Source organism: Dama dama, chromosome 30 (assembly GCF_033118175.1).
Source record: "Dama dama isolate Ldn47 chromosome 30, ASM3311817v1, whole genome shotgun sequence".
Classification (NCBI taxonomy): Eukaryota; Metazoa; Chordata; class Mammalia; order Artiodactyla; family Cervidae; genus Dama; species Dama dama.
The window spans coordinates 26,656,766-26,678,296 of NC_083710.1; the positions used below are offsets into that span (position 1 = coordinate 26,656,766).

Consider the following 21,531-nt stretch of genomic DNA (forward strand, 5'->3'; position numbering starts at 1 on the left):
GTGCTGCACTCAATATGCCAGCAAATGTGGAAAACTCAGCAGTGGCCACAGGACTGAAAAAGGTCAGTTTTCATTCCAGTCCCAAAGAAAGGCAATGCCAAAAAATGCTCAAACTACCACACAGTTGCACTCACCTCACAGGCTAGCAAAGTAATGCTCAAAATTCTTCTTTATTGACTGTGCCAAAGCCTTTGACTACATGGACCACAACAAACTGTGGAAAATTCTTAAAGAGATGGGAATACCAGACCACCTTACCTGCCTCCTGAGAGATCTGCATGCAGATCAAGAGGCAACAGTTAGAAACAGACTTGCAACAATGGACTGGTTCCAAATCGGGAAAGGAGTACATCAAGGCTGTATATCGTCACCCTGATTATTTAACTTACATGCAGAGTGCATCATGAGAAACGCTGGGCTGGACTAAGCACAAGCTGGAATCAAGATTGCCGGGAGAAATGTCAATAACCTCAGATATGCAGATGACACCACCCTTATGGCAGAAAGCGAAGAGGAACTAAAGAGCCTCTTGATGAAAGTGAAAGAGGAGAGAAAAAGCTGCCTTAAAACTCAGCATTCAAAAAAATGAAGATCATGACATCCAATCCCATCATATCATGACAAATAGATGCGGAAACAAAAGAAACCATGACAGACTTTATTTTCTTGGGCTCCAAAGTCACTGCAGATGGTGAAGGAAGCCATGAAATGAAAAGACACTTGCTCCTTGGAAGAAAAGCTGTGACCAACCTAGACAGCATATTAAGAAGCAGAGACATTACTTAGCCAACAAAGATCCATCTAGTCAAAGCTATGGTTTTTCCAGTAGTCATATATGGATGTGAGAGTTGGACTGTAAGGAAAGCTGAGTGCCAAAGAATTAATGCTTTTGAACTGTGATGTTGGAGAAGACTCTTGGGAGTCCCTTGGACAGCATGGAGATTAAACCAGTCCATCCTAAAGAAAATCAGTCCTGAATATTCATTGGAAGGACTGATGCTGAAGCTAAAGCTCCAATGCTTTGGCCACCTGATGTGGAGAACTGACTCATTTGAAAAGACCCTGATGACTGGGAAAGATTGAAGGCAGGAGGAGAAGGGGACGACAGAGGATGAGATGGTTGGATGGCATCACCGACTCGATGGACATGAGTTTGAGCAAACTCTGGAAGATGGTGGAAGGGACAGGGAAGCCTGGAGTGCCATAGTCCATGGGGTTGCAAAGAGTCAGACACAACTGAGCAACTGAACTGAAGTTGTTTGGGACTTCAGAGGAGAGGAAGGCAATTGACATGGAGATGGAAAAGCAAGCGTTTGGTAAATAAATGTTTCCCGGGCCAGGCAGAAACAGTGGGACATAGAGTGGACTCTGATCTTTATGCCCTGTCTAGAGTTTCCCCACCACACCTGCCCATATTACTTGCAGGTATCTCTGGCGATATCTCTGCTCCTAAAAAGGCCCTCTGTCTACATTTGTTTAGGCACTTAGAGAGAAGGTCAAACTTTCTTACTGAATCTTTGGGGCCTTGATTTCAGCTCAAAATAAATCTGTGATTATGAAAATGGTCTGTATTTTACACTGTCCAATATGGTAGCCAGTAGCACCAAATGGCTGGTAGGCTCTTGGAATGTGACAAGGGAAATTGAAGAATTGAATTTTATTTTAATTTAATTTAATTTTTTTTAATTTTAAATTTTATTTATTTATTTTTGGCTGTGCTGCATATTTCTTGCTGCATGGGCTTTTCTCTAGTTAACCAGAGTGGGGGCTACTCTCTAGTTGTGGTGAATGGGCTTCTCATTGCAATGGCTTCTCTTGTTTCAGAGCTCAGGCTCTAGGACACGCAGGCTTCAGCAGTTTCGACACGTGGACTCAGTAGTTGTGGGCTTAATTGTGGTGGAATCTTCCTGCACCAGGGATGGAACCTGTGTCCCCTGTACTGGCAGGCAGATTCTTAACCACTGAACCATCAGGGAAGTCCAATTTTTATTTAATTTCAATTAACTTAAGTTTAAACTTAACTAGCTACAAGTAGCTCATGGCTACAGGATGGGGCAGTACAGGTCTAGCACTCTTGACCCCTGTGCCCTGTCCCATTCCATTTAGTGGAAGCTACTGACTGATTTGACAAGAGATGTCCCTGATCCTATTATCTGAATACTTGTGGTATTTACTATGTATTGAAGGTACTTGTTAGAGTGACTCTCTGATGGAATTGGAGGTAGGGTTCCACTGCATTTAGAGACTTGGTCATCTGATTGTTCTTTGTCCCAGCCTGCTAATAAACAATCATTGTAGAGTTGGCTGAATTTGGCCTGAGACTTGCTTTTACCTTAATGGACTATGGTAGCCAGGTGTCTGGAGGCCAGATATCCCCCTACAGAACCTAGTCATTGCAACGACTACTTAACCTAGTCAGTTTGCAGCTTGCACTTTTTTTCCAGAAATGTTTCCCAAATCTTCAGACTCTGCAATATCTTTACTGTCAGCAAACATTAAAGCAGATAACAAAACAAAGGCTCCATAAATATTGAGTAAAATCCAGATAAGCTAGTTGCCCTCCACAGAATACTTTTTTAATGTGAGCATATGCTCATGGTATTTTATTTAAAAAAAATTCTTACACCTAACACAGATTTCTTATGTATAAAATTGTTTCTAATTTATATGGTTGAATCTACATTTTGTAGTTTTACAAAGGCAGCCCAATATTCTACAAAAGAACCCTGACTGCCATGTGTTGTGCTATTTAGGGTATGATAGTCCTTTTGCTTCCTATATCGGCACTGAAAAGTTTCCCTCAATTTAATCTCCCAAATTATGGGATCGTTATATTGTATGAAAGCAGCTTGTTTCATGAACACATGACACATATTTTTCTGCCATACTGAAAGAACATTAGCAAGTGAAACTGTTTATTTGTTTGCCTATCAGATAAAGGGAACACTCATCATTTAAATGTTATTGTTCTTTGCTTTTCTTACCCTTGAACGTTTTCTATCCAACTGCCTTTCTGCGTGTGCCATCATTCAAAAATTGCTCACCAGATCTCAGAAAGTGACGGTACTTATTAAGAACTGACTCTCATGGAAATGATGCCACATTATTTATTCAACACTCGGGGAATTCAGTGTACACAAACTTCGGCATCCTCATTAATTCTGTCTTTACCTGATGGCAGATAATGCTAGCTTGGAGTTGTCTTCAGAATACTGCAAAATTTATCCTAAGGCAAAAAGCCTAAGGAAACCGGTCACTGAGGCATTTGCTTAGTCAGCAAACCTTGTATTATTGCTTGCTGAATTATTCTTCAGCCTCAGCACCATTCGTATCTATACCGTTGCATACAGGTCCTGGAATGTATGATTTGCAGCTGCAGTGATTCTTTGCAGGCATTCCCTAGGATCACAGCCCTTCTATATTAGATGCTAGTCTGACTGTGGTCCAAAGGCCGGGTCAGAGGGAGGGGCAGCAGGGTGGGAAATGTGTATGGGTTCCTGGGGGGTATCTCTCCAGAGAGCTTGGCATGGAGTTTGGTGGGGGTGGGTAGAAAGCGGCTCCTCCTTAGATGTCTGTGAGGAAATAGATGGTTTGTCTGGTTACAACTACACAAGTCACCTACCAAGGGTAGAGGAGAAGCAGAAGCAGGCAGGAAGAGACTCAGTCCAGAAATACTGAAGGCCTCCTTGAGATGCCTTGGGGGACCCCGGCATTCTGGCTGTGCATTAGCACCTTAACTGTTTTCTTATTTAGGAGACTCCCTCATTTAGTGCCTTTTTACCCACAATCCTGCAGACAGTCAGACTGTGGGGACAGCTGATGTTTATTTGTTTATTTGGCTGCATTAGGTCTTAGTTGTAGCACAGGGAGCTGTTTGTTTTGGCACACAGACTCTCTAGTTGCAGCGCAGACTTAGTTTCTCCATGGTATATGGGATTTTAGTTCCCCAACCAGGGATCAAACCCACCTCCTTTACATTGCAAGGCAGATTCTTAACCACTGGACCACCAAGGAGGTCCCAGGAGTGATGTTTTTACTCTTTGACTGACGTGACAAAATGATACTTTCAGGTTAGCCCTCTGTTTCAATTGGTAAGTACTTACCTGGTAGCTCAGATTGTAATGCGTCTGCCTACAATGAGGGAGACCTGGGTTCAGTCCCTGGGTCGGGATTGTCTCCTGGAGAAGGAAATGGCAACCCACTCCAGTATTCTTGCCTGGAAAATCCCATGGACAGAGGAGCCTGGTAGGTTACAGTCCATGGGGTTGCAAAGAGTCGGACACGACTGAGCAACTTCAGTTTCATTTTCACTTTCTTTCACTCGGTCTCATTTGGTTTCTTGTAAGACCATATTAGGCTTTGATGCAACACCAAAGACTCACTAATCAGTGACTCTGAATGAGTCGCTAAAGACTGGCTCAGAGTAAGCTGCCATGATAACCTGACTTATATGAAAATAAATCCATCACTTGCTTCAGTTTAATTAGCAAACCTTTTGGTCTTCGCTGCAAGAAGCACTGAGATCCCAATCAGCAGCCGTTTTCTTGAGTATTTCCAGGACACGTGGACACTTGATGATTCTCACCTTCTCAAGAGAACATGAGAGCCCTAGCCCAGTTCACGAGTTAAATCAATGTGCCTAAGTGGTGCATGAAAATCTTTATGCTCTCTCTGACCTTGGTAAAATTTGATGATGCTGAATCATTCTGTTTTGATTCTTAAATTGGAAAAAAAGATCTGATAAATGATGAAGCATAACCAATGAGGTCTTTTGCTGGCACTTGAGTTACTTGTTTACATGTATTGACAGTGGAATTGGGCTGGTTTTTTACAAGAGTAGTTAAAAAGGGCTTCTGGATTGTAGTTCCTAAACAGGATTTGCTAGGCTTTTAATGTTTTAAAAGGCAAAGTTGGAACCAAACTGAGCTGTCTATCAGGGTTGTTTTCTTCCCTCTCCTTTTAAACAGACTTGAAGTTGTTCTTGGAGTTAAATTGACCTTAGATCACTAAAGGGAGCTTGGTTGGTGCTTTCCCGAAAGTAGACCCTATGTTCCTTTGTCATATTGCTGGTATTAATCTTTTGTCCCTGGTACCTTTATCTTGGGCTCCAGAAGGGCACTGCTAAAGCCTTCTTGTCGTCTGTCTTTGCAGGCTTGTTGATCGGTGCTGGCTGCGCCCTCTACCCTCTGGGCTGGGACAGTGAGGAAGTCCGGCAGACTTGTGGCTACATTTCTGGCCAGTTCGATCTGGGTAAGTTCTCTTCATGGGTAGTACTCCTTTTAGAAGAGAATGTCTCTGATCTTTCATAGAAACAAAAGGTGGAAAAGGGACGGAAAAGAAAAACACATCCCAGCATTGGAGCCAACAAACATGTGTATAATGCAATACGCATACATTCATTCCTCCAGTTGTTTAGTGAAGAGCTATTTATCATGTGGGCTTCCTTGGTGGCTTAGATGGTAAAGAATCTGGCTGCAATGCAGGAGACCCGGATTTGATCCCTGGGTCGGAAAGACCCCCTGAAGAAGGAAATGGCAACCCACTCCAGTATTCTTGCCTGGAGAAGTCCATGGACGGAAGAGCCTGGCAGGCTACAGTCCATGGGGTCGCAAAGAGTTAAACTTGAATGAGTGACTAACAGTTACCTATAATATACTATGGGAAGGTCTGCACTATGGGAAGACCTGTAGATACAAAGAAAAGAAATGGTCCATGCTCTACTGAATTTATATTCATTGATTAATTCATTCAAAATCACATATTTATGAGGCATTGCATGCACTAAAAATAACTCTGCCTGTGGAATTCATTGTCTGAGAAGACAAAACAAACACAATGATCAAGAAAATGACAGTCAGGGCTGAGGAATCGAATAAAGCAATTTCACTCCAGGGTAATATATACCTTTGTGAAAGAGATGAGAAGGGAGCTGAGTCTTGAACAAAGCATGGGAGTTATCTGGTGGTGGACAGAAGCATGATGTAGGCAAGCAGTCAGGTTAAGCACAGCACACAGAGGGGGAGCAGAGAGGGGTGAGGAAAGCCCATCCAGGGACCACGGAGAACCAAGGGGCAGGGAGAGGTCTGTTAAGTGGGTCCCCATTCCCACCTTGCTGAAGGACTCATCAACTTTTCTGTGTGCTAATCAGAACTTCAGGTATGTTTCACTTGTAGAGACATTCTACTTCCTTGGCAACCTATAAAAATGTTTTCCATAATACATGATTTGTACCATTATAACTTGTGATGGTTAGCAAATACTTAATTGAGAAAGATACATTTACTTAAAACCACTTGTTGACTTCTTTCTAGGTGGATATTTTGTCTGTTTCAGTTTCTATTATTTTGAAACATCTTGGAAGGAGTAGTTTAATGAAGAGAGGTCTTCTCTTGACTGAATTATTTTCTTAGGATGTTTTTCTAGAATTGGTGATAACTAGATTGGCAATTATGAGTCCATAAAACACTTATTGCCAAATGATAGCCAACTTATTTTCCCCTAATATATGGATCAACAGATTTTTTTGGACAATGAGTTCATAGTGAGTCACTAACTTAAACATACATCTGCTTTTCACATTATTTTTTTCTAAGAAGAAAAATCTCAGTGGAATTGGTCTTACAGCAGTATTACTATAATCCAAGTGATTGAAAAATTTTTTATGTTAGAACTTTTTTTTTTCTTTAAAAAAGGGGAACTTCTCTGTCCGTCCAGCAGTTAAGACTCCATGCTCCCACTGCAAGGGATGAGGGTTCAATCCCTGGTCAGGGAACTAATATCCCGCGTGTTGCTTGGTAAAAGAATTTAAAGGAAAACAATTCTGTTGGATACTGAGAAAAATGGGCAGATGTGATATCATGTAAAATGTCTGTGAATTTGAAAATGAAGCAGTTTTTGTTTGATTCAATGGATGACAAACACCTGCTTCCCTCTGGGGATTACTACTGGCTCTTTGGGTAGAGGAGATGGTGCCTGAAATACCACCCAATTTGCAGGGATAAAAAATAAGAGATTTCCGTCTGCCCATCCTTCCCTCATTGGAGGCGACGCTGTCCTGAGTCTAGATGAGTTTGTGATTGCCATGAATGCAGAGAAGGGAAACATGCAGGCACAAAGTTAGCTGCTAGCCTTTTCTTTTCTTTCCTCCAAACACAAACCGTGTCCAAGGGAGATATTTCAGTACAGTGTTTAGCATCTTTCTTTCTCTAGTATTTGAGGGATTCTTCGCTGTTTCACGTGGGCCTCAACTTGGTGAGAACCCTGTTCTTGCTGGTGTCTAGCTGGTGTGTAGTGTGTTATTAACTAGCAGATTATAATGAAACGAGGATCCTGTTTTTGCAATTTTCATTACCGCGCCCCAGGATCTCACATCTTCCCAGCACTGAGGATTAAAAATCTGAATGTTAAAGTGAAAAACAAAACACTTGACTCTTTACTAGTGATAATAATTTCTTATGTTATAAACTCACTAAAGCCATTTTCGTGATCTCAGAATTACAGAATGTATGACTCAGGGAACTGAAACCGGGCTCTGTAACAACCTGGAGGGGTGGGAAAGGGCGGGAGACGGGAGGGAGGTTTAAGAGGGAGAGGACATACGTACACCTCTGGCTGATTCATGGTGATTATGGCAAAGATGAAACCAATATCATAAAGCAATTATCCTTCAATTAAATATAAATAATTTTTTTAAATTACAGAATGGTTTTAATTTTGGTCTTTTTATTTTTAGATTTCTCTTAGATTGATGATGAGAAAAAAAAATCAAAACTAGCATTATCTACAGATAAAATGAGTTCTGGGTCCCTGGAAGAAGTATTTTGGGTTTATCGAGTTGCATTTCTCCAGGTTACTATTATTTTTGCAGACTCTGTGGTCTTTTCTTCCAAAAGGAAACCTAAAGACATACTATGGCATAGAGGTGCCATCATGCTTATTCCACCTAACTTGCTCTGTTTTCTGCCTTTGTGAGAGTATTCCTGTTTCCCAGAACACTGATGAGGGCTAAACTTCAGTGAGTGAGTGAAGTCAGATTCTGGAGCACCGTGGAGGGACCCTAGGGCTGGGTTAGGAGCCACCCCCTGCATGGGGGAGCGTGAACATACTCTGTCAGGATGGCTCTGATGTCCAGTGTTAGGGGCTTACATACTGCTTGCCAGGGCCACACCCTGTCTCTGCTGCTTCTGCGAATCAGAGCTTGTTTCTGCTCCTCTCCATAGACAGTGTGTGGATGCATCTTTCCTCCCAAGGGATAGAAAGTGTTGATGTTTTTAAGGTTCACAGCCTCCTTATTGTGGAATATGGGTCAGTTTCTTGGCAAGCCATTACTGAACTGTGATTACTCTCTTTCGAGCATGTCCCAAAAGAAATCATCATCACTTTCGTTCCCACTTTGGCAGATTATTTAAGGAGTGCATTCACTCAGTTATTCAGCCAAAGAATATTTATCGGGTGCTTCCAATGTGCTGGGCCCTGGGCTGGGTGCTAGGGACATGGCATTAATAAGGAATTTAAAAAGACAGTATTTACTCCCCCCGTGGGTTTCCCCAGTGACTCAGCAGGGAAGAATCGGCCTGCAATGCAGGAAACATGGGTTCAGTCCCTGGGTCGAAAAGATCCCCTGGAGAAGGAAATGGCAGCCCACTCCAGTATTCTTGCCTGGAAAATCCCATAGACAGAGGAGCCTGGCAGATAACAGTTCATTGGGTCACAGAGAGGCAGACACGACTGAGCACAATGGCATTTTTAAGTGGAAGATGAGGCTAAGAAGAGAAAAGGCATCTCAGCCTCTGTTTTTTGTCAGATTTTGGTGCCCTGTGCTCCTTGCTCCTTCCATCATGGAGTCTATGGTTATGGATGTGCGTGTGTGCTCAGTCGCTAAGCCATGTCCAACTCTTGGTGACCCCATGGACTATAGCCTGCCAGTCTCCTCTGTCCATGGGATTTCCCAGGCAAGAATACTGGAATGGGTTGCCATTTCCTCCTCTTGGGAATCTTGTCAACCCAAGGATTGAACCTGCATCCGCTGCATTGGCAGGCAGATTCTTTACCACTGAACCATGTGAGAAGCCCGTGGGCAGAGGGTCAGTAATGGTTTATATCTCTTGCACTGTTTCATTTCTCTTGAAAATTGACAATCATTATGGTTGCCACTTGCGCAGCACAAACCTTTTACGACCTTCTGTCCACAACCATGGGCTCAGCGATGGTTTAAGCTGTGCAGTTGATAACCATGATGAGTCTCTTTATTAATTTTTAAAAGAAACAAGACAGTACAAGTGATAAGAATAATACATCGTGTAGCACGGCACCTTCATGTAATAAAAGCCCAGTAGTTGTTAGCTATTATTATTCACATTATTTGTACAGGACCATTTTTAATGAATACTTGCTGATAATCTCTATTCTTCCTTTATATTCCATAACAGCAAGTTGGGATTTACGCGCTAAGCATAAGGGCTTTATCATCAGGTCGTCCAATTGACTTAATTCATGCCTCAGAGATATTTTCATCCACCAAAGACTTTTCTAATTATATCCTTATGATCAAAAAGGACTGTTTCAATTAATTTGTCTTGCTAATTTGCCAAGTAAATTTGAGTAATTACTGCTTTCATTTTGCTATTTAATTTGATTAAGAAGCCATCGTGTTTCCTGTTCTTGAAATTATGCTCTCGGCTTCTCAAGAGTAGTACCATCAACTCGGAAAACTTGGAGCCTCGTGATGTCAGAAAAGATGGCAGGCAGTGTCTTCCAAATTTTCACTCCAGTGAAGAGATCTCTTCTTCTGCAGTCTGAGCAATGACCATCCCACATCTCTTTGAGCTCTTTGACTCCTGACTGGTGTTTTCTCTCCTCTCAGATCGAACTGCACTTGAAAAAAAAAAAAAGATTGGCATGTGTGGGGAGGTCAGCAGGCCAAAATGGGAACAAAAATAGAAAATTTCTTTTTTGAGCTGTCTGAAGCCCAGTGTTAGTGGGTACTTGTGAAGCGGAGTGACCCAGTTTTTCTGATGTGCCCATAGAAGCCTCTACTTTTGCACTCAATAACAGGAGAAGCTCCTGTTGGCTTCTGTGACACTGAATAAAACAAACATCCCTTTGGCCAGAAGTGAGACGACTCCTTTGATTTATGTGGACTTTTGAGGCTGCAGACAAGGCTGAGCCTCTGCCCAGGGACTGCAGGCATGTGAGTTGTGCGTGAGCCATGCTGGCCTGCTGGGTCGTCCCAGAGAGTGGCAGGCAGCATCTGTCGCTCGGTTCAGGAAGAGACCCCTAACACTTGATGCATTTCTGTTCATTCAGTTCAGTCCAGTTCAGTTCAGTCGCTCAGTCATGTCCAACTCTTTGCAACCCCATGGGCTGCAGCACACCACGCTTCCCTGTCCATCACCAACTCCCGGAGCTTGCTCAAACTCATGTCCATCGAGTTGGTGATGCCTTCCAACCATCTCATCCTCTGTTGTCCCCTTCTCCTTCTGCCTTCAATCTTTCCCAGCATCAGGGTCTTTTCCAGTGAGTCAGTTCTTTGCATCAGGTGGCCAAAGTATTGGAGCTTCAGCATCAGTCCTTCCAATGAATACCCAGGACAGATTTCCTTTAGGATTAACTGGTTTGCTCTCTTTGTGGTCCAAGGGACTCAAGAGTTTTCTCCAACACTACCGTTCAAAAGCATCAATTCTTTGGCGCTCAGCTTTCTTTATGGTCTGATTCTCAGATCCATACTTGATTACTAGAAAAACAATAGCTTTGACTAGAAGGACCTTTGTCAGCAAAATAATGTCTCTGCTTTTTAATATGCTGTCTAGGTTTGTCATAGCCTAGGAGCAAGCGTCTTTTAATTTCATGGCTGCAATCACCATCTGCAGTGATTTTGGAGCCCAAGAAAATAAAGTCTGTCACTGTTTCCATTGTTTCCCCATCTATTTGCCATGAAGCAATGGGACTAGATGCCATGATCTTCATTTTTTGAATATTGAGTTTTAAGCCAGCTTTTTCACTTTCCTCTTTCTCTTCATCAAGGGGCTCTTTAGTTCCTCTTCACTTTCTGCCATAGAGTGGTGTCGTCTGCATATCTGAGGTTATTGATATTTTCCCCTGCAGTCTTGATTCCACCTTGTGCTTCATCCAGTTCAGCATTTCTCATGATGTATTCTGCATATAAGTTAAATAAGCAGGGTGACAATATATATGGTCATTGCTTAAAGGTAATTGATGCTCCCATTATGAGACTGCTCTTTGGGGGACTGGTTAGTGGTAAGGTGTTGCATATGCATTGAGATTTAGCCAGAGTTCAAGTCTTTAAAGCAGCAATAATTTCCACCTCCTCCAAGGCTATTATCTGGAACTGCTCCAAACTCTTGACACTCAAGTCCAAATCACTGGAAGTCACTTAGAACAGGGGTCCCCAACCTCCAGGATCTCATGCCTGATGATTTTAGGTGAAAGTGGTGTAACAATAATAAGGTACACAATAAATGTAGTGCTCTTGAAACATCCTGAAACCATCCCCCTCCAACCTAGTCCCTGGAAAACTTGTATTTCATGAAACCAACCCCTGATGTCAAGAATATTGGGGACCACTGACTCAGAAGGTCCAGCATGAGCCTATATTCCTTCACTCAGCTCTAGTGCCAGAGGGTGACAGAGAGAAGCCATGCAGCTTCTGTGAGTTAAGCTGAGACCCAAACTGAGTAGGCCCAGAGGGACCCATGGGAACATTCTGGAAGGTGATGCTGCAAAGGATAGTTGGAAACTTCCACAGACAGAAGAAGTCCAACTTGGCTGGTGCTGAAGTGATGGAGCAAAATGTCCTGGCACCTCCAAGGGAAGAACAATCAGCTTTGCAGGTCCCTCTGCCTTCTTAGGGACCTTTTTTCTGGAGATGAAGGATTTTTCACTTTCATCTCAGAAAGTGGGGAGAACCTATTCGTTTCAGGGGCATGAATTCAACCCATCCATTTTTGGGCCCTAGCAACAACATCAGAGCATAAACATTTCCACTTTGGGCTTTCCTGGTGGCTCAGATGGTAAAGAATCTGCCTGCAATGCGGGAGACCCATGTTCGATACCTGGGTCGGGAAGATCGCCTGGAGAAGGGAAAGGCTACTCACTCCAGTATTCTTGCCTGGAGAAGTCCATAGAGAGAGGAGTCTGGCGGGCTACAGTCCATGGGATCACAAAGAGTCGGAGACGACTGAGCGACTAACCCATACACGATTTCCACTTTTAAGTAGGGCTTTAGTAAATGCCCCTAGACCTTCTTTGGGAAAAAGTACCCCCATTCTGTATAATCCTAGATCCAATTCTATTTGCTTCCCTAAACCATCTTTGTAGGTTCCTCTGGGACAGGATTTTTGTAACATTGCTGCCTATGTCAGTCTGACGGCTCATAGCAGTATTCAATAGATGTATTTATTCAATGAGTATGTATTAAGCACATTCTAGGTACCCAAAGTTGTTTCATATACTTAGAATAAGATTATGAATTAGATAGACAGGATCCTTACCTGCTTGTCACGTATCTACTGTCTACTAAATGGTTCAAAGAAGAGAGGGAGGCTGAGAGAAGGAAGGAAGAGAGAAGATAGAAAGGAAGATACCTTATGGCTCATTTTTTACTAACAAGGCAGTTGCCATCATGTTTCTCTACACACTCAGCTGCTGATATCCTGGAGAGAATCATGACCTTACTCTCTGAGGGACTAATGGCTTAACCACCTCCTAGAAAGTAATCAAGTTCAGGGTCATAGTTTAAAGAACCAAATACCCTGGTAGATGAAAAAGGAAATTGCTCTAAATCTTTCCTTCCTGAAGCCTTTTTTGGTTTCATTGTTTTAGAGCAGGATCTTTCCTATTGTTGTATCAATGCCTTTTAAAAAACTAATTCAGTGACTTGCTGCGATTAGTAGCAGTGGAATTCAGAGCTAATGGAAAAAAGGAAATGTTGCTTAGAAAACCTGTGGGAAATGAGAAATATTCTTCCCAATAGTTTGGTGGCCACAAGATATTAAGAACTAATAAGATGTGGCCACCAAACTATTGGAAAGAATATGTTAGTCTCTCTTTTAAAGATCTTTCTTCATTTTTTTCAATGGTTACCTTTTATAACAACAAAGAGTAGATATACCTGAACTGTGTGACTTTAAGACAAATAGGCTATATGAACATCATCTGGATAAATATGTAGATTTATTAAAATTTTCCCATAGATAAGGATTTGGTGATAGTCTATTAATTAAGAAGATTCTACCCCCTCTACCCCCACCATCCCAAGCAGATAATTCCTTCTGATAATATAATACACATTTGAAGACAGTTCTTTCAAATCTTTATATTATGACTCTTAATCTCAGGAGCAATATTTCTGCCCCAGAACTGAGAATTCACAAACTTATGTGTTAGTGACCTTCCTGTGCATTTTTACCGTTGTTCCGTAATAAAAAATAAAATAGAAATAGAAGATAAATGGCTTAACATGTCTCCTGTTAAGAAAGGGCCATTGGTGAGCATTTTTAATAAACCCCTCAAAAATGTTTTTTGGATAAAACCCAAAATAAAACAAAGTAAACAAAGGGCTTATCTTTTCTGACTTTTCATCTGATTTTTAGCCTGGTAGAATATTGACAAGAATTAATTAACATAGAGAATTTGTAAGGTAAAATTCATTTGTCGGATCTCTTCGGAAAATTCCATATGAATGAATTACTCCAGATAAATGAATTTTCACCTTAAAGGGAAAACTTGGACTGGATTTGAATCTCAGTTTCACTTCTCAAGAGTTGTTTGATTCTGGGCGAGTTCTGGGAGAGTTCTAAACTCTCAGAACTTCAGTTCTTTGGTCTCTAAAAGAAGATAATACTACTTCACCTGCCTGTTAAAATTATTAAAGGGGATAGTGAAAGATGCTTCTTACATCAAGATGCACAAATAAATATCAGTTCTTTCTTTTGCTTTAAACACAAAGATATTTCCTGTTTTAATCATGTTGAAACAGTTTGAGGATGTATCATATGCTTTTCTATCAGTTTAATATATAAAAGATATAAAAAACATAAACAAGATTTAAGAAAAAAAATCATTAACCACTATGCTGTCACATGGAATCATCCCCCAGACGTCCCCAACAGGACATGTGTAGAGTGATTTGCCTTTTCACTAAACAACCAAGACTGAAAAAAACTTTGAGTTCACTGTGCTTTTTTATAGTTGTTTTGCAACAGTTTTATGTCACCCTATCAGTGATAATTCATTACAGTTATTAATTACCCCTTTCTCTCCTTATTCCCTCACTTCTACTTTGTGTCCTTTTCTGTTGAGTCATCATAAATCATCTTAGAACCATGCTTTAAAAAAAACAAAACACAATTCAGTGCTGTTTCTGTGCACTGTGTGTCTTTGAATCACTGATTTTTGCCGATTCTCGATCGGTTTTCTTTTTTTTTTTTTTGGACCCCTTGATTTGGGGTCATGTTTTGGATAGCTGAGGATGTCAGCTCCACGATGTCTGGAGACATACAGTACCTGGATTAGCAACCAGATGTCTTGATGACATTGGTAACTGAATTCAGTGTTCTATTAACCCTTGTTCTAGGAGTGAGTTTTAACTTGAGGTCTCCAGACCATTCAGGATGCCCACAGTCCATCAACAGGCTTTTGGGAATTTGTGACATCACTGAAACTGTGTGCAAATGTCATAGGCTTGTGCATATGTGCTTTCTCCTGGAGAGAGTATTCATAACTTTTATTCATTATTCAAGTGGATTCCTGATGCAAGAGGACTCAGAACCGCTGGTAAGCAGCATTTGGAAGCCTGACATTGGAAAGCCTAGAAACCTGAATTCTAGACCTAGTCTCCCAACAATCTTCCCATCCCCCCAGGAAGCTGGGAAGCCTTTGACCAGCCAAAGCTGGTTCCTTTGGCTTGATTTCATTCTCTACAAAAGTGTTTGCCAGAGAGAGGGCATAAGGTGAAACAGCTCTGCTTGCAGTGGGCCATGTGTGTGTGCTCAGTTGTGTCCGACTCTTTGCCACTGCATGGGTGATAGCCCACCAGGCTCCTCTGTCCATAGGATTTTCCAGGAGAGATTACTGGAGTAGGCTGCCGTTTCCTTTTCCAACTTGCAGTAGACATTATTGCGAATAAGTACTCCCATACTTCAATTCTAATTTGAAATTGTATCTGTGAAAAGGAGCATTCCACCTTCCTAAGGAATGGAATACGCTTCCACTTAGAGTTCTCACGGGATTCTTTAGTGCTGCTCTTGGGAAGCAATCTTCCATCATGTCTGGGGAGCATGTTGTTCTGACCTGTTCTCAAAGATGTTTGTAGTGAGCAGTTTTGGAAGATAATGACTCCTGCCAGAGCAAAAGACAGGTTTTATTTATTGTTCCCTGTAATAATGTCTCCCTCTGGGGCAAAGTTCAGGTGGATTTACTTGCGGTCTATTATAGAAAATTGGGGATCCCTAAGCTTAAAGCTTAACATTCAGAAAACTAAGATCATGGCATCTGGTCCCATCACCTCATGGGAAATAGATGGGGAGACAGTGGAAACAGTGTCTGACTTTATTTTTTTGGGCTCCGAAATCACTGCGGATGGTGATTGCAGCCATGAAATTAAAAGACGCTTACTCCTTGGAAGGAAAGTTATGACCAACCTAGATAGCATATTAAAAAGCAGAGACATTATTTTGCCAACAAAGGTCCGTCTGGTTAAGGCTTTGGTTTTTCCAGTGGTCATGTATAGATGTGAGTGTTGGACTGTAAAGAAAGCTGAGTGCCGAAAAATTGATGCTTTTGAACTATGGTGTTGGAGAAGACTCATGAGAGTCCCTTGGACTGCAAGGAGATCCAACCAGTCCATCCTAAAGGAGATCAGTCCTGGGTGTTCATTGGAAGGACTGACGCTGAAGCTGAAACTCCAATACTTTGGCCACCTCATGCGAAGAGCTGACTCATTGGAAAAGACCCTGATGCTGGGAGGGATTGGGGGCAGGAGGAGAAGGGGACGACAGAGAACGAGATGGCTGGATGGCATCACCGACTCGATGGGCATGAGTTTGAGTAAACTCCGGGAGTTGGTGATGGACAGGGAGGCCTGGCGTGCTGCGATTCATGGGGTCGCAAAGAGTCGGACAGAACTGAGCGACTGAACTGACTGACTGAAGCTTGGGGTTCCTCAATGGTGACACAGAAGTACTGAGTTTACCGCGTCAGTCCCTGGGGAATGTAGGAGGCCAAAAGATGGATTCAGATGTGAAGCTCATGCTGGTTCCTGTGTTAAGAGTAATAATAAGAGTCCTGCATCTCTGATCCAGGAGTCTCCTAGCTTTTGCCAGCATCCGTGAAAGTGTGGCAGGCTAACTCGTTAGCTTGTGAGTAAAATCTCAAGATTCTTCAAAGTTCTCAACACCACTATTATAATGCCTATCCTTCATTTAAAAATACTTCAGGGATTAGATGTGTGGGTGAGTCACAGGAAGTCATAGCTCAGGTGCAGGCTCCAGAGTGGAAACTCAGGGATACTAGTACACATGTTGTTGTTGTTTTAATTTAAATGTCTTATTTTAAGTGAAAGTGTTAGTTGCTCAGTCGTGTCTGACTCTTTGTGACCCCATGAACTGTAGCCCGCCAGGCTCCTCTGTCCATAGAATTCTCCAGGCAAGAATACTGGAGTGGGTGGCCATGCCCTCCTCCACGGGATCTTCCCAATCCAGGGATCGAACCTGGGTCTCCTGCACTGCAGGCAGATTTTTTACAGTCTGAGCCACCAGGAAAGCCCTGGAGTATCCTGGAGTATAACCAGCTGATTAACAGTGTAAGAGTTTCAGGTGCACAACAAAGCGGACCCAGACATAGGTACACATGTATCCATTCTCTCCCAAACTCCTTCCCCATCCTGGCTGCCACACGACATTGAACAGAGTTCTCTGTGCTCCACAGTAGGTCCTTCTTGGTTATCCATTTTAAATACAGCACTGTAGTACACGTTTTGTTATCCATGTCTTGGCCAACACAAGAAGCCTCACTATTAGTATACCCGTGGTCAGAAATGGATTTTTAATGGTGAAATAGGTGTCTTATTAATGAGCATGATAATGTTAAAAATGGACTCTCATCGGTGAAATTAAAGGTATTCAAGATTGTGGATTGGCTAAAAGAATTAGAGATCCTCTCTGTCCTTACATAAAAGGATTTAAACAGCCATCTAGGCACATAGCCCTTATTGTAAGTCTGAAAGATATCTAAAATATTTAACAACCAATATGTCATAGGCCCTGACTAATCCTAACTAAAATAAATGCTGGAGTAGGCTCCTGAGGGGCCTTGACTGGCAAAGCACTGGCCTTTTCATTCCTGGGAATGAGGCTAGGATTCCCTCGGGTTCTCAGGGGAGGGAGGGGACCATGGGGCACTTGGAGAACTTGGGGACAGTGGCTGTTTATGCACTAGTACCCGGATACATATTTTAGTATTTTTGACAATGAAAACAGAGCTTCCCTGGTGGTCCGGTAGTTAAGAATCCACCTGCCAATGCAGGGGACACGGGTTCAGTTCCTGATCCAGGAAGATCCCACCTGCCTCGGAACAACTAAGCCTGTGAGCCACAACTACTGTGCCCACACGCCTAGCGCCCATACTCCACATCAATAGAAACCACCGCAGTGAGAAGCCCACGCACCACAGCGAAGACCCAGTGCAGCCAAAAATAAATAAAAGTTTAAAAAACAAAACAATGAGAGCAGCTTTACTAAAACACTCTGCTGCATCCACTCTGCCATAAGAAAGTCAGCCAAAGTCTGATCACCCATAGGGACTCTATCTCTTATCTCTGGTTCAGAGGATTTTTGGTTACTTGTTGCCAGAATAACAGAATCCCTCCCTGAACCTTGCATTTGCTTCCAGTGGTTCTTTGGTGCAAGATGATAGCCCAGTCACTTAAAACGATAGGGAGCTAAGATTTAACTAGCTCTCGGAACAGGTTGATGAGCTGGTTTGTGCCTGCTTTTTGATAACAGTTTAATAAGCATCTGTATGTGTGGCAGGATGCGGTCTGAGACTTGCTTTCATTATAACTTGGAAATGAAGTCTTCGGACGGTAGCTATGCCTCACCATCCCTCTTGCTTTTTCAGCAGGGGTGGGTTGTAATTTACCAGGGTCTCAAGGTTGTGCTTGACCAAATTGGATTAAGCCCGTTCCCAAGGGCTACCTTACAAGCAAGGAGCGATCATCAAGGAAACCTTTTGGACCGAGGGCAGCTCCCCGAGATCAAAGGAGCCCTGGTTGCCACACATTTCCATTTCAGTGGATACGGAGACTATATGCAGAGGCTGCTCAGTGGCCGATGAAAGCGTGACAGGTGCGAACAGGGGAGGGGTAGATAAAAATGCCGTCAGGATGGAAGCCAGCACCTCTTCTCGTGGGACTGTTGGAAAATTGGCCGCAGTCGCAGGCCAAGCTGGGAAGCAGCAATTAGAGAAAGCCTGGGTCCTTTCACACTCTCTTTGGGGCCAGTCGTGAGACAGAGGGGCTGAATTTCAGGTAGTTTCAGCCTCTATAAATAGCAGCTACAGACAGAAACCAAAGGATCATCTTTATCGCCTACACTGAATAAGGGCCCGCTGGTTATCTCCGCCACCCCCACGTGGAGATGGATTCTGTGTCAGCTCACAGCATGAACACAGAGACCAGCAGGAATACACACTCTGTGTTCAGAGCCAGCGTGTGCGCCTTGTCGTCTCCACGGCGGCGTTATCTCTAGTGGAACATTTTAGGGTGGATTCGGGGCTAAGGGGCAGGAATTAACAACAACCGTGCCAGCAGAGACTCTGCTAGCCAGACTGGACAACACGTCCACCATGCTTATGGGTAAATCACACAACTATATAGCAACAAAACTATTCACTGGGCGGGCCGTGGAACAGAGGTCCATCTGATGGGTGTGATCTTAAGGATTCAGATGCCACTCCACTCTCCCTACTTTTCTGCCACTTAAAGTGAAGTTTAATCACATTTCCGAAGGCACCGGGGCATTTTTATTTCTCTTGCTCGACCTCTGCATTGCAGGGACGCTGTGAAGACAAGGCGTCTCTGCCTCCGCTTTCGTGGTTATGTGATTGTGGCAGGGATTTCAAGATAAGATGATGCAAGGCCCTGACTTAGCGTCGAGTTTAGGAGGAAGAACCCTGGGTGGATCTGATGAGCACATCTGGTATGGTACACAAGGGAAACCCCCTGAAACTCAGGTGTGAGTGGAAGTGAAGAAACACTGGTTCCCAGGCAACCACACCCAGTACAGTCACCTCGGTGTCTCGTTCTCAGATCTTCCAGTTTCTCTGATGGACCCATAAAGTAGTATTTAAAATCTCCAGGGCTTCCCTGGTGGTCCAGTGGTTAAGAATCTGCCTGCCAACCTAGGGGACACAGGTTCAGCCCCTTATCTGGCAGGATCCCATGTGCCACAGAACAGCTAAGCCCGTGAGCTGCAACTGCTGAAGCCCAAGAGCTCTAGAACGCACGAGAAGCCACCACAATGAGAAGCCTGTGAACCGCAGCCTGGAATAGGCCCTGCCCGCCGCAACTGGAGAAAGCCTGCACGCAGCAACGAAGACCCAGTACAGACAAATAAATAAAATTTTTAAAAAGTAAAATGAAAAATAAAATCTCCAGATGCTCAAAAAAATTTTTAAAAAGCTTACAGTCCAAATACACACTCTGATAGAACTTACTAATATTCCAGGAAGTATTAACAATAAAAATAATAGTAATAATCAGTTCAGTTCAGTCACTCAGTCGTGTCCGACTCTTTGCGACCCAATGAACCGCAGCAGGCCAGGCCTCCCTGTCCATCACCAACACCCGGAGTCCACCCAAACCCATGTCCATTGAGTTGGTGATGCCATCCAGCCATCTCATCCTCTGTCATCCCCTTCTCCTCCTGCCCCCAATCCCTCACAGCATCAGGGTCTTTTCAAATGAGTCAACTCTTTGCACCACATGGCCAAAGTATTGGAGTTTCAGCTTCCATATCAGCCCTTCCAACGAACACCCAGGACTGATCTCCTTTAGGATGGACTTGTTGGATCTCCTTGCAGTCCAAGGGACTCTCATGAGTCTTCTCCAACACCACAGTTCAAAAGCATCAATTCTTCTGCGCTCAGCTTTCTTTATAGTCCAACTCTCACATCCATACATGACCACTGGAAAAACCATAGCCTTGACTAGACAGACCTTTGTTGGCAAAGTACTGTCTCTGCTTTTTTTTTTTTTGTCTCTGCTTTTTAATATGCTGTCTAGGTTGGTCATAACTTTCCTTCCAAGGAGTAAGCGTCTTTTAATTTCATGGCTGCAATCACCATCTGCTGTGATTTTGGATCCCAGAAAAATAAAGTCAGCCACTGTTTCCACTGTTTCCCCATCTATTTGCCATGAAGTGGTAGAACTGGATGCCATGATCTTAGTTTTCTGACTGTTGAGCTTTAAGCCAACTTTTTCACTCTCCTCTTTCACTTTCATCAAGAGGCTCTTTAGTTCTTCTTCACTTTCTGCCATAAGTGTTAGTAATAATAATAGGTAGTAATAACTAGCTTTTCTCCCTGGGTGTGTAGTTTGGGCTCAGTACAACTGAATTTTATGCCGAGAACAGCTGCCGTTCTGCCTTTTCATGAATTTGAATATCTGTGCAAGTGTGGGACCTCCGAAAGGTACTTTCTGGTAAATCCCTAGGTTGATGATGACTAGCACTGTTTCCTTGGAGTAGGGCATGGCAACCCACTCCAGTATTCTTGCCTGGAGAATCTCCATGGACATAGGAGCCTGGTGGGCTATGGTCCATGAGGTTGCAAAGAGTCAGACACGCCCAAGCCACTAAGCATAGCACAGCACTGCTTCTATAGGAGGCTGTAAACAGTACCTGCGAGAACTCTTTTTACTTTGTTCCCCAGCTCCTCACCCTAAAGGTGGAGCTAAGAACATTTCTGTGGGGACAAGAGAGATACACCAGAGCAAATTAAAATTATGGCTCTTTAATGAAGTCTTTGTGGGAATCCAGAAGAGAATTGCATGCCATTGGATAGAATAGAATCAATGTGTAACTCAGGAAGGGTTTTCCCCCTAAAATCTGAGACTCACAAAACATGAACTCATGTCTGAGTAGAGAGCTTACACAGCGGTCAATTACCCGTCACATACTTGCCAAGACAGCCCTTGCCTCACTCCCACTCTGACTACAGAATGAATGAAGTTGTGCTGTAATTTACAAGGCTGGTATTTTCCTATCAAAATTGACTGTAACATATCTCCTTAGACATGGTACTGTTTTGAGCACTTGGCAGATACATATCTTTTCCAGGAAGCAAGTCCCTGCTCCCTTGGGCATGCAGATTATGAAGAGTACTTTAATGCATAGCTTGAGTGTATCAACTTGTACCAATGGACACATGTGCGTTGCATTCTCTGTACATTCCTGGTTGCTTCCTTGGAGAAGACAGGGCAAACATAGAAGGTGTGGAGTCTTTTAAGGTTTTCTT

At 43.0% G+C, this 21,531-nt stretch overlaps 1 protein-coding gene across 2 annotated transcripts in view; it reads left to right on the top strand.

The window, feature by feature from the left end:
* The window catches only part of LHFPL6 (LHFPL tetraspan subfamily member 6), a 219,665-nt gene that overhangs the window by 190,505 nt on the left and 7,629 nt on the right, over window positions 1-21,531 (top strand). For both annotated transcript variants that reach the window (XM_061133691.1, XM_061133690.1), the window contains exon 3: window positions 5,152-5,250. In XM_061133691.1, the coding sequence (XP_060989674.1) occupies window positions 5,152-5,250 (99 nt within the window). The remainder of the gene's footprint in view (window positions 1-5,151; window positions 5,251-21,531) is intronic.